At 44.6% G+C, this 12,386-nt stretch overlaps 1 protein-coding gene across 3 annotated transcripts in view; it reads left to right on the forward strand.

Moving 5' to 3' along the window:
- LOC108098014 (integrin alpha-PS2) overlaps positions 1–12,111 on the forward strand; it is a 32,278-nt gene extending 20,167 nt beyond the window's left edge. For 2 of the 3 annotated variants that reach the window (XM_017200659.2, XM_017200660.2), the window contains exons 6-12: positions 3,021–3,082; positions 3,596–3,644; positions 5,421–5,495; positions 7,128–8,406; positions 8,473–8,716; positions 8,864–10,681; positions 10,805–12,111. In XM_017200659.2, the coding sequence (XP_017056148.1) occupies positions 3,021–3,082; positions 3,596–3,644; positions 5,421–5,495; positions 7,128–8,406; positions 8,473–8,716; positions 8,864–10,681; positions 10,805–10,894 (3,617 nt within the window). In that variant the 3' untranslated portion in view covers positions 10,895–12,111. The remainder of the gene's footprint in view (positions 1–3,020; positions 3,083–3,595; positions 3,645–5,420; positions 5,496–7,127; positions 8,407–8,472; positions 8,717–8,863; positions 10,682–10,804) is intronic. The other variant, XM_017200661.2, reaches the window with a different exon arrangement.
- The last annotated feature ends 275 nt before the right edge of the window (positions 12,112–12,386 follow it).

The following is a 12,386-nucleotide window of genomic DNA, read 5'->3' on the forward strand; positions in this document are numbered from 1 at the left end:
TGGTTTTACTTATTTTCTTAATGCTCGACCAGTATCGGATAACGGCAACGTGGGGAAAGTGAAAAGTGCCAAGAGCTGGCTGCGATTCAGTGTGAAATCTGTGGCATTGCATGGATTTGTATGCTAGCTTTTAAAGCTACTAAAATATCTGTAGAAAGTTCTAGCATACATGCAGTAATAACTTCACACCCCAAATTAATTTAAAAACTCCATTGAAAAGCCCTTGTTGTGACTATAAAGTTTATGATCCCATCTTAAGAGAAATGCAACATCTGTAAGAAAATTCAGGCTGCAGCTGTTCTTAGGTGAAGAATCCACTTAGTTGATTTCGATTCCTGCCCATATTTCCAACACAGTTTAGCCCTAAGTGACTAATTCGACGTCATTTGGAAACATAAACCAATGACAGATCAAATCGTAAACCTTTGCAACCCCGAAAATCCCCACCCAACTTGGATCCGGTGAAAGATTTATGCGACTTGACAGCCGACAAATACGAAGCGAAGGAAACTTGGAAAAACATATCCATTTTCTGTAGTTTGTAGTGCGATGTTTGTATATCTAAAAATATTTAATTTGATGCTCAAAGTTTTATTTCCCTCGTTCTGATGCATTTGTTTTTCTGCCTTGCTTTCACCTCACCTCACATTACTTTCCCTTCTTTTATATTCTATTTTGTTTTGTTGCTCTTGTTTCTTTTTATTTTCTTTTTTTTTTTTTTGCCTTTTGGGACAGCCTGCCAAATTTGTTTGGTTAGTCATCGGTTTATACCGACTATATCTAGGTCTATATAAAATGGGCATATATGTATGTGCGAGCACACATGTGGCATTCGCGTCCTCCTCCTCCGCAAAGTTTCGATGAGGTGTGATTATTTTTAGCATCGCCTCGCAGATGCAAAGCGTTCAGTTCAGCATTCAGCATTCGGCATTCGGCGTACATATATCTTTCTGATTTTTAAGGAGCTATATCCGATGTGCAGACGTGTGTTTACGTATGAGTGTTCCTATATGGCGGCTGGCATATGGCCATTAGTCGGGGTTGTGACTCTTGAACTAGTTTATCATGCGGAAGAATTGCCTTTGCCTTTGCTTTATGGCCTGTTTGCTCTTCGCTTTTGCTTCGGGGAAAATGGCTAAGGAAAACTGTTGCAATTCACATCAAATACGGTCAGTGCTTTGAGTCAATTGAAGTAGTCAATAACAAACTGACTCACTCTAGAAAATTTTGAAACCGATTTGGATCGTTAACTTGTAATGAGATTCTCTAATGGGAATAGTTTGCAATTGCTAATCAAACACGTTTTTTATGATCGCATTTTTGAAGAATGCCAGCTCTTATCACAATGGACCGAAACTTGTTTGTTAGAGCTGATAAAAAATATTTAAAATATTGTTAAACGATTGCTCAATTCCCAGTCAAGGGCGATTTATAGATTCCAAACACACACCAAATGGCCAGCTTGATTCCCAGTGGTCTTGTTGTTGCGTTATTATTGCTGCCCCATGATGTTGTTGTGAAATGATTAGCTGCAACATCGGCAGCAACAGCAACAGCTACAGCAACAACAACTCATCCTGACAGTCGCCTTGGAGCATTCCGACATCACTGAAAGCAATAAATACCAACTTAACGCACAAAATGCCAAACTAAATAGTTAAACGAAACAGAGACAAACCAAAAAAAAGAGAAAAAAAAAAACTCAACGAGAAGGAAAAGGGCTAAATCAAAGCGGAATCAAGAGGAGCACTGAACAATCGTCGAGTGAGCAAGCCAAGTTTAAATGCGGAGCGAAGTGGAGAGGAGTTCTCGACGTGCCCTTGCTAAAAACTAATTGTAATTCAAGACGGGGCGATTTTATTATGGGAATTACTACAACTGCGAAGACAATGCCATGGGTATGCTCACGTACGCAGTACGTATTCGACGAGGACCTGTGTGCGTTTCGGAAAAAAGTTGACTTATGCGATTGCCGGTGCCACAAGCAACATGTTGCTGCCGTCGCCGCTGTCGCTGGGCTCAAATTGAAACACTTCGAGACAAATTGTTATCGTTTAATTTGATCAAACGCACGATCTGCCTGTTGATTTCTCAGTTGTTTTTGCCCCAAGTCTCCCCCTTTACTGCCTGTCGCCCCCTTTTTTCCGGGAGGCCTGGCTTTTATCCGCACATGCGACATAAAGTTGTTGTCGTCGCAAGCAATACTCTTTTCGTAAGTAAAGGATACCATTGATCTGTCCAACTGGAAAAGGTAAACCCCACATAAAAGGGTAATACTTGGGATTAAGTCCACCAGAGGGCGCTAATAATAGTTTACTGAAATCAATGACCTTCCGAGGGCGCCACGAAACTTATGCAACAACAATTTGGTATTTTTTTGCGGTATTTATTAAAATAAACCCTTTAAAAGAGTACCTAGGCTTCGTCTTTCCACTATTATTTTTGATCTTTTTTGCTGATGTTACGTGATTTCGTATTTGGTAGCAAGGCAACATTCGCCAGACACTTTGCCGGACAAACAAACAAACAAACAAAAGGCGGGGCCAACAAAAGGATGTGTGGCTGTGACTGTGAGTGTAAGTGTGTGTATGTGTGTGTGTGTGCGGATGCCGTCTCCACTTTGGGCCTCGTCTTGATCTTTTTGTTTGCCGCTTGGCAGTTGGGGCTGCTTTTGTTGTGCTGTGTGTTTTCATTTCAATGTCCATCGCTGTGGCAGCCAAAGATCTTGCCCCAAAGGCGCGCTCTAATCCTTTTATGTTGCTCCAACGCTCGTCCAACTCTCTCGTCGACCGACTGACAAATAGCAGCGCAATTTATTGCATTGCATCGGTAATTATTTGCAATTTATTGTCCCACACGCCGTTCCCTTTTCCAATGTCCTGCAAACATTTATGATGCGTTCGCACAATGCCTAAATGGTTGCTTGGTCAACTGTGTGACTGACAATACCCCGACTTCCCTTTTTTTTTTTTGTTAAGCCCAATCACTCACTTATGCAACACATTTCCATCTCTTCACAGGCAACTGGGGTTATCATCGGCAAGGCTCGTGTCAGGCTGGATTCAGTGCAGCGATCAACAAGGTAAGCATTCAGTGGGTATACCCTATCGAATTAGGCCTATGAATATACAGTCATGGTAACTGTTAAAGTCTTTTCAAGTTGGGATAATTTGTTTTGATTTTTGAGACTGTTTAAACTATATTTTATTCTTTAGAACCATTTTATAATATTAAAAAAATTTTGTTTTGCAATTCAATTCCATGTTTCCTATCAATCCGAGGGAATTTCCAATTCGCCTAGAAAAAACCTAAACTAGATCTCTTGATCTCCACAAAGCTCCGTTTTATTTATATATTTTTTTTGGGCTTCATTGAGTTATTATATGCATGGAATGGGTCGGGGAAGACGGACGGACAAACGGACAAAGGGGCGGACGGACAAATGGACAGACGTGGGCACGTTTAGTTGGCACCTCGTTGCGGTCGTGGCATAGCATTTGCATTCACAATTGCATCCGCAGCATTCGATTTGACTATTATATTTGTAACCTCTTTTCTCCGCTCTTTTTTTTATTTTTTCTTCGCCTCTTTGTAGAATGGCTCGCGTTTGTTCATCGGCGCACCTGGCAGTTGGTACTGGCAAGGTAAGTGCACGTTTTTCCCACATGTACCGTGTACCGTTGTTCTACTTCTTATTTATTATTTATCCGTACCTCAATGCCTTTTGTCTCTTGAGACGAGTTACGAGTTACTCTTACTGTATGTATTTTAAAGTTGAATTTGAAGTTGAAGTTGCTAGTTGAAGTTCTTTCCAGTATCTCGTGTCTCAATGAGACGGACCGACATTTATCCAGTGTATTTAGTCATAGAGCTAGAACTTTAAGTACTATCCTTAGACCCCAAATGATCTTCCAAGCACACAAACACACACACACACACGTAGTCTGGTTTGAAATTTGAATTTCGTTATCCCCGTTGCCATTTAGCACTTGTCCTCGTCCTTTTCCCAGCTAAAAGCCCCCGAAAATATTGAATTTTGATTGCCTTCCAATGTACAAAACCAAAGTGACTGCATTAACATAGTTTCCCCTAGTTTACTTTACTTTGTCCCATCGTGTGTTTAATTTTTCTCCAGTGAGAGTCCTTAACCTAAGTATTTTGAATAAGAAAAGTATTTAAATGGATATTGTCCACATAATTTGGGTCTAGTTATCATATATGTTTGTACCGTAATACCTGATCCGATCTTCTCTTTAGTTAGAAACCTTTTGGTTTCCAGTATCTAACACTCAATCTGTAGTTATAAGCGGGATTTATATTGAAGATATCATCTGTAGAAGATGGAATGCTAGTCTTAGCCGTAAACTAAGTTGTAGTGAGATGTATCTAGTGTGCATGTCGCATAAAGTATCTATGGTAGATTATAAAATTAATTGTTTATAGGTCAAGGCAATTCCACTTTAAATTTTAGTTAAGGTTTTAATTCTCTTTATAGTGGTACAATTAAATCAATTTTAATTGTAAAATTGCCTTGGCCTATATAACATTTTTCTTAGAAATGATAAATGTGCATTCAAAAATCCTTTCAAAAGATGTTGACACATTGCGATATATTTTGTTATTCTTTTACCGATTAGGTACAATTTTTAAATGCACACTTATCGATAAAGTCGATTTGCCTAAGTGGCGTATATATTGTGTTGTCGAGTTGTTGTCTACCAAATCGTTTAACCCCAATTGGCCTAACGTCGCACCGTTGTCGCTGCCAGACGCTAACACTATATATTATAACAATATATATGGTAAAATTGTGCCCAACTGATTGGTACACTGAGAATAATTCCTTCTGTTAACTCCGTCATCATCCACAACTCGACAGCAGGAGTCAGCAACTTAACCGTAATTCGTAATTCGTATCTATTGTTAATCGTATTTTAATGTACATTTAACCCAATCGAAGTTAGTTGCATTTACTGTACACGATTTTCTACTGAAAACTGTAACGTTAACTGTAACTGTAAACTGTAACTGTAACTGTAACTGTAATTGTATCTTTAACTGTATCTGTAACTGTACCTGTACCGTCATGTTCTTCCTGATCTGATTAATCAAAATTATGTTCTCTCTTTCTCTTTATATTTTTTGCTCCTTCCTCCACCTCTGTCTCACTCTACACTCAAACAAAATATCCTGTGTGTCGGGGCAAAATGCATGCGATTTTGTACCGAACATGAAATGAAAATGTGAAATGCATTCTGTACCGATTTTCCAAAACCAAAAAACCGAACCGTACCGCACCACTCGATCACCCGAATCCGAATCCCAAACAACATTTATCCCTACAACTTTTGTTGCTATTAAATAATAAAAAAAAAAAAAAAAACAAATCCTGATATACCGAACACAAAAACCATAAAAAGGACAAACCTACTCAATACCGCCCGATGCCAAGTTTCGATTTAAGCCGCCTTTTTATCAGCCCTTCGGCACTGGAGGTAATAATAATAAAAAAAAAAAAAACCAACGCAAATAAAACAAAATACAAACAGCAAATACGCTTCTCACCCACTGCCTCAAAACTCAACCGAAACTGTACCTACGAACATTAACCCGCTCAAAAGAAAAGTACCTTAACCCATAAACCCACCCACATGTACACAAACTCCATCGAGAGTCCCATTAACGGTGTCTGATAATCAAAGCATACTACCAAACCTCATGAAGACTCTATCCAACATCATCCATCGATATAAGGAAACCGAAACCCTTTGGTAAACCATCGAGGACAAAGCAAACTTTATAGATTTGTTCGATGGGCTCTAATAGAAGTCGCTAGGAAGCTTTGCCAATTAACATCTGTGGTTTCAGAGGGTTAAAAAAATACGTACATCCCGCTTTGACCAAGTTAGCTTAAATGGGTGTTGTCCTAACCGCTACTCTATATTTTTTTTTGGGAGCATTCGATGGAAGAGAAATTATAAAGAAGTTACCTACTAAAAAGGGTTAATCCGTCGCTTTGATTTCTCTTTCATTTTTAAAGAGGTGGCTTAGACAAAGGAGTCACGAAACGGCAGAGATTTATCTTATGGTTTTTAAAATTCATAAAGCAGAAGAGATTCCGGGATTCGTAAAATATTATGTGGAAGTTAATACTCCTAGTTCTTGGGGTGGTCGCAAAATCTTTAGAGATTTGAAATCTTCCGTTAGTCCTTTCGTCTGATTTGAAAGAGTGAAAAAAAAAAACTTTAAAACTATTTGTACTCCTATCTCAAAATCTGAAAATATTCTCTTACTAACCAACCTGCAAAACTTTTATGTCTTCAAATTTATAGATCCTTCATTTCGATTTTCTTGTATTCGATGTAAAAGATAATGGTTCGTTGAATTGTAGTGAATCAGCAGTAAAACCATAAGAATATACAAATTAAACAATTATTTATAAGACACTCGATAGAAAATGGAATATATATTAGTGTATATCTCTTCCTGCCTGACTGATGCCCTTTGTCTGGCCCCTTGATCCGCATAATTTCTAGTTTTAAGAGCATGGTTGACGTTGACCAGTTGCCGACCTGTAGCTTAGTTCGGGTGTTGACTGTAGTAAATGGAATGCAAACTAACCATAATCTCAGCACGTATTCCCCGCATGTTTGTCAGTAGTAGTGCCCCCCGTAATCACATACACGTAATCATCCAAATCGTAGCGTACTCGTATGTTAGTAGTATCTTGTGGTAATTGTTGTTTTGGCTTCCTTGGCTGGGAGTAGTTTAAAATTCCATGTGCCATCTTACCAAGTGCCCATCATTGTTGATATCGTTGTTTGTTATTGCCCAGCATGCCCATAGCCATAAAGCGCCAAACAGTTGCGGTCAGGAGAATAGAATTTGCTATTTTATTACAATTTTAATTCATTTAAATAAAAGCATACATTACTGAAGTACTTATTGTACCAAACCAAATTCATATCCATACATTGTTATTCTGTTGTTATTCTGACCGCAACTGAAGCACAAAAAAAAAAAAAAAGAAAAAAGAAAAACTCACCTAAAACACCTGTGAAATAGAGGAGTTGCGTAACGAATCATGGGTGACCGAGTGTAACCAAAGTTCTTTCCCTGATCCGCAGGTCAGACCAGTTCCCACGACGTGACCAAGCCGGAGAACCAGGTGTTCTCCACCACGGAGAGCGCCTCGGCGAACGATGACTCCTACTTGGGCTACTCGATGATCACCGGCGACTTCGATGGCGATCGCAGCGAGGACGTGGCCATTGGAATGCCACGCGGTGGCAATCTCGTCGGCAGGATCGTCGTGAATCGCTGGAACATGGCGAACATCTTCAATATCACGGGTCGCCAGATCGGCGAGTACTTTGGCTATTCGCTGGCCACCAGCGACGTGGATGGCGATGGCCTCGATGATCTGATCATTGGTGCGCCCATGTACACGGATCCCGACAACGTCGAGGGCAAGTACGACGTGGGCCGGGTGTACATCCTGCTGCAGGGCGGTCCCGTCGAGGAGAAGCACTGGACGACGGAGCACATACGCGACGGGTTCCAGAGCAAGGGAAGATTCGGCCTGGCGCTCACCACGCTGGGCGATGTGAATGGCGATGGCTATGGGGACTTTGCAGTGGGCGCTCCCTACGACGGACCCGAGGGCAGGGGCGTGGTGTACATCTACCACGGATCGCCGTTCGGTCCGCTGGCGAAGCCCTCGCAGATCATCAAGTCGGAGCAGCTGGTGGAGGGAGCTCCCTATCCGCGCACCTTCGGATTCGCCCTGTCCGGTGGCCTCGACATGGACGGGAACACCTATCCGGACTTGGCCGTGGGTGCCTACAGCTCCGACCAGGTGTTCATCTTCAAGTCCCGCCCGGTGGCCGCCGTGAATGCGGAGACGAGCTTCGCCAGCAACTCGAAGCTGATCAGCCTGGATGACCGCAGTTGCCAGCTGACGAGCGACCACAAGAGGGTGCCCTGCATGCTGCTCTCCACCTGCTGGAGCTACACGGGTCGCTACCTGCCCGAGCAACTGGACTTTGACGTCTCCTGGCTGCTCGACGCCAAGAAGCTGCCCAATCCGCGCATGTTCTTCCTGAGGAACGAGGGCAAGAACATTCGCAATCAGACGATCCGGTTGAACTATGGCCAGAAGTACTGCATGAACGAGACGGTCTACCTGCTCGACAAGGTGCAGGATAAGCTCACGCCCCTGGAGGTGGAGGCGCGCTACAACCTGCGCAGCAGTCGCCCCTTGGATCCGATGGTTCGTCGCAGGAGGAGCATCCTCGAACCGGTGATCGATCAGAACCGGGAGATCGTCCTGCGGGACGCCATCAATATTCAGAAGAACTGCGGTCCCGACAACATCTGCGAACCAGATCTCAAGCTGATAGTCAAGTGAGTCCATCACTTTATAGAATCTCCTCTGGATTTCCCAACTAATGGTTTATGTCCTCTTTGTAGCACTGTGGATAAGTATCTGTTTGGGTCACCGGAACCCCTGGTCATCGAGGTCACCATTTCGAACAACAACGAGGATGCCTTCGAGGCGGCCTTCTACATGGTCACCCCGCCGGATCTTCAGTTCAGGAAGCTGCAGCAGCTGGGCGAGAAGAAGGACACGCCCATCACCTGCTCGCCGCCCACTCCGGAGAACAACCACACGCTCAAGTGCGACATCGGCAATCCACTGGAGTCGGGAAAGATTGTAAGTGTTCCGAGATGCAAATACTTAAAGATCCTATTAGGAGGAAATTGGGAACAATACTATTTGTAACCTACTATCAAGTATACGTACCTATTGAAACCCCAGCTCATTGACGAACTAATCCACATCTTTACTTGCCCTTTCCAGGCCCACTTCAAGATCAGCTTGGTGCCGGAGGAGAAGTACGGCAGCTCGTCCAGCTACGACTTCTACTGGGAGGCCAACTCGACGAACCTGGAGAAGCCCGGTTCCGACTTCGACAACAAGATCCGCCAGAGCGTGGGCATTTGGGTGGACACCGATCTGGACATTAAGGGCACCTCGCTGCCCGATTACCAGCTGTACAAGGCCGACGACTACAAGGAGCTGTCCAATGCCACCAAGGAGGACGAGATCGGACCGGAGCTGGTGCACATCTACGAGATCCGGAACAACCGACCCTCGATCATCGAGGAGGCGGAGGTGTACATCCATCTGCCGTACGAAACGATCGTCGGCGATCCGCTGATGTACCTGCTCAACCAGCCGGAGACCGGTGGCAAGATCCAGTGCGACGAGGTGGGCGTCAACGAGTATAATCTCCTCCTCGACGAGAAGCTGCAGCGGGTGTCGCATCTGCAGGCCCAGGGTGCCATTTCCAACTCTGCCCTCGTCGCGGGCGGACATTCAGTGAGCTCCTCGGGTGCCAGCACTTCCAGTGCGGCCAGTGAGCACGTGGAAATCGCCCACGACGGCGGTGGTTCCTCTGGCCAGCGGGTCTCCCTTACTCCCAAACAAGTCGAGGAGCTGGAGAACGAGGCTGTGATGGAGGGTCTCGGCGACGCCTCCTTCGTCCACCACGATCGCGCCAGCCAGGCGGTTCAGGAGCCACGAGTCAACCAATCCAGCTACTCCACCTTCTCCACGATCAGCTCCTCCTCGGGAGCGGGCTCGGGTTCGGGATTGGGAGCGGGATCGGGTTCTCCATCCGCACAGCTGCGCGGCCACAGCACCGCGGGCCACATCCAGATGGCCGGACCCGTGCAGCACACCAGCAGCAGCTACAGCAACGTCTACTCGCTGCCGACCCAGCAGCACCAGCAGATCCTTCTGGCCGGCGCTGGTGGATCCGGATCCGGATCGGGATCGGCGGTTAACTTCAACGACAAGTCGCAGTTTGGCGGAGGCACCGGCAACTTCCGTGCTGGCACTCTGGACCTGGGCACGCTGAACGGTGGACAGGTGGTTGGCGACAGGAGTCGGACGCAGTACCTCAATCCCGGCCAGAGCCAGAGTGCAGGCCAGAGCCAGGGTCAGTTCCATACGTCGAATCAGGGCCACTACCAGGGACAGAACCAGGCTCAGTTCCAGGCCCAGAATCCCGGCTACCTGCAGGGTCAGTCCTACCAGGGACAGACGCAGTACGGCGGAGCACCCGGTGGCTACCACGTGACCTACTCCTCGGGCAGCAAACCCTACTACGGCAGGGAGAACGAGGACGTCTACGACGAGCTCAACCGCCAGCAGGCGATGCCGGGCAGTTGGAGCAGCAGCTCCAGTTCCAGTTCGTCCTCGCAGCGACGCCTTCGCAGATCCGACGACGACCAGGAGGAGCCGCAGCAGATCGATCTGAATTCGCCGTGCAAGTCCGCCAAGTGCAAGAGCATTCGGTGTGTGGTGAAGAACCTGGGCACCGAGGACGGCGACGCCGCCTTCGTGGCCATCCGGGCACGCATGGTGGCCAAGACGATGGAGAAGTTGGCCTCGAACGTCCCACTCAACGTGTCCACGCTGGCGGTGGCCAATGTCACGCTGCTGCCCTTCATCGGTGCGCCCAAGGACGCGATCGTCAAGTCGCACGAGATCTTCTACAAGGCGGAACCGGAACCGCACCAGGTGCCCGACGTCGTCCCACTGTGGGTGGTCGTTCTGGCCGCCTGCGCCGGAGCGCTCATCTTCCTGCTGCTCGTCTGGCTGCTCTACAAGGTGAGTTATCCGTTTCCAATTGGGTTATCCCTTTCTATCTGGGGTTAACAGATATGATTAGATGTGAAGATAACATGTATACATTTTGTGATCTAAAATGTACAATCCTTTCTTCGCTTACAGTGCGGCTTCTTCAACCGCAACCGGCCGACGGATCACTCGCAGGAGCGCCAGCCACTGAGGAACGGTTACCACGGCGACGAGCACCTGTAGAATCGCCACGATGTCCTCCAGTTTAAAAAACGCAGCGAGAATTAGCAAGAGAATTAACAAAACCACGAAATACTTCTAACATCGCACTAAACCAGAACGTACTAAAAACAACGAAACGGTTCTAAGATGTACTAAAATCGAGCGCTTAGTCGAGTTTAAAACACGCGATGTCGACGGAAGGTGCCAGTGGATGTGGATAATCCCCTCTGAATGCATCACTTTAAAGGGATTAACCAGCTGCTTAAAGAAAAAAACAAAAACTCTAAAAAACTAAATGGAGAACATTGTTAGAAAACCACACATTTAATCTTGCCTAGTCACGACATGAAGAACTTTCTAATGCGTAACGATTTTTTTTAACTTTAACACACATATTATTTTGCAATTTTTTATTTTTTAGACTTTTGTGTTTTTGTTCATTGCAAAAATTTCGAGGAAAGTTAAACAAGTGCTATATTAATCTTTACTAAAGAAAGAGAAGGAACCTAGGCTAAGGTAGTGAATGACTGAAATACCGACTGAATGAATGCGCAAGTGAATGAGCGAATGTGAGTGATAGCCGATATAGAAATATCGAAGTTGTATGTTCTGAATCGAGAAAGGGGATAATGCAGAGCCAAGAGCTGCCCTATACTGCCACGCCCCCTAATTTTTGGGCAGCAGCGGAGGCCAGGAAATAAATACCGAGAAGATCCACACTTATTAGGTGCTACTCTAATTTTTTTTAATCTATTCTCTCGAGAATAAGTGGCTTTTGCCTTATGCGAAACCCATTTTTTTGTGGAAATTGATGGCCAAACTCAAAGTTTGCCGGTTGGAGATAATGTTACAACGCCAAAATGTGTTGAAAAATGCAAAAGAAATTATAAAAAAGGAAAAAAATTATTGATTAATCTATGTAATTCTTGAATGTAAACTTTTTGTGTAAATACTAAAAATGAAAACAAAAAAACGACGCGAGAAGGAGAACAGTTGAATCGTTATATTTAAATTAATATTGCATTTATTTCCAAATTACAGTGAAAGAAGCGCTGACCGACTTCTTGCAGTGTACTCTCGAAATAAAACCCCTTTATGTACCACTTAAATATAAACACCCTACTAAAATTTAGTCTCGCCCGCTGCTCACAGTTAGTTTAGTTCAATTATACGCTACTGTTTAATTTATTAACTGTACTTATTTATGCGTATCATGAATAATGATTGATTGCCCTCTATTTTTTTTTTTTTGCTTATTTCTGTATTAAATTTAATGATTTACCATAAAACTACAAATAAAAATGACGGTCGAGTTGTACAATAAAAAACGTTTTTTATTTCAAAGCTTTGATCTAAACAAAAATGGATTTGAGGTTCAGAAAATTGTATTTAGTTGGCACCTGCAGTTCCGGTTCTAGTCATTACTGTTATGTAGCGAAGCTTTCCACCACGGTCAGAGTCTGTGGTGTGATATCGTGCCTCTGGTGAAGCGATGCTATCGGTTGGAGACGCG

Source organism: Drosophila ficusphila, unplaced genomic scaffold, assembly GCF_018152265.1.
Source record: "Drosophila ficusphila isolate 14025-0441.05 unplaced genomic scaffold, ASM1815226v1 contig_197, whole genome shotgun sequence".
NCBI classification, from domain to species: Eukaryota; Metazoa; Arthropoda; class Insecta; order Diptera; family Drosophilidae; genus Drosophila; species Drosophila ficusphila.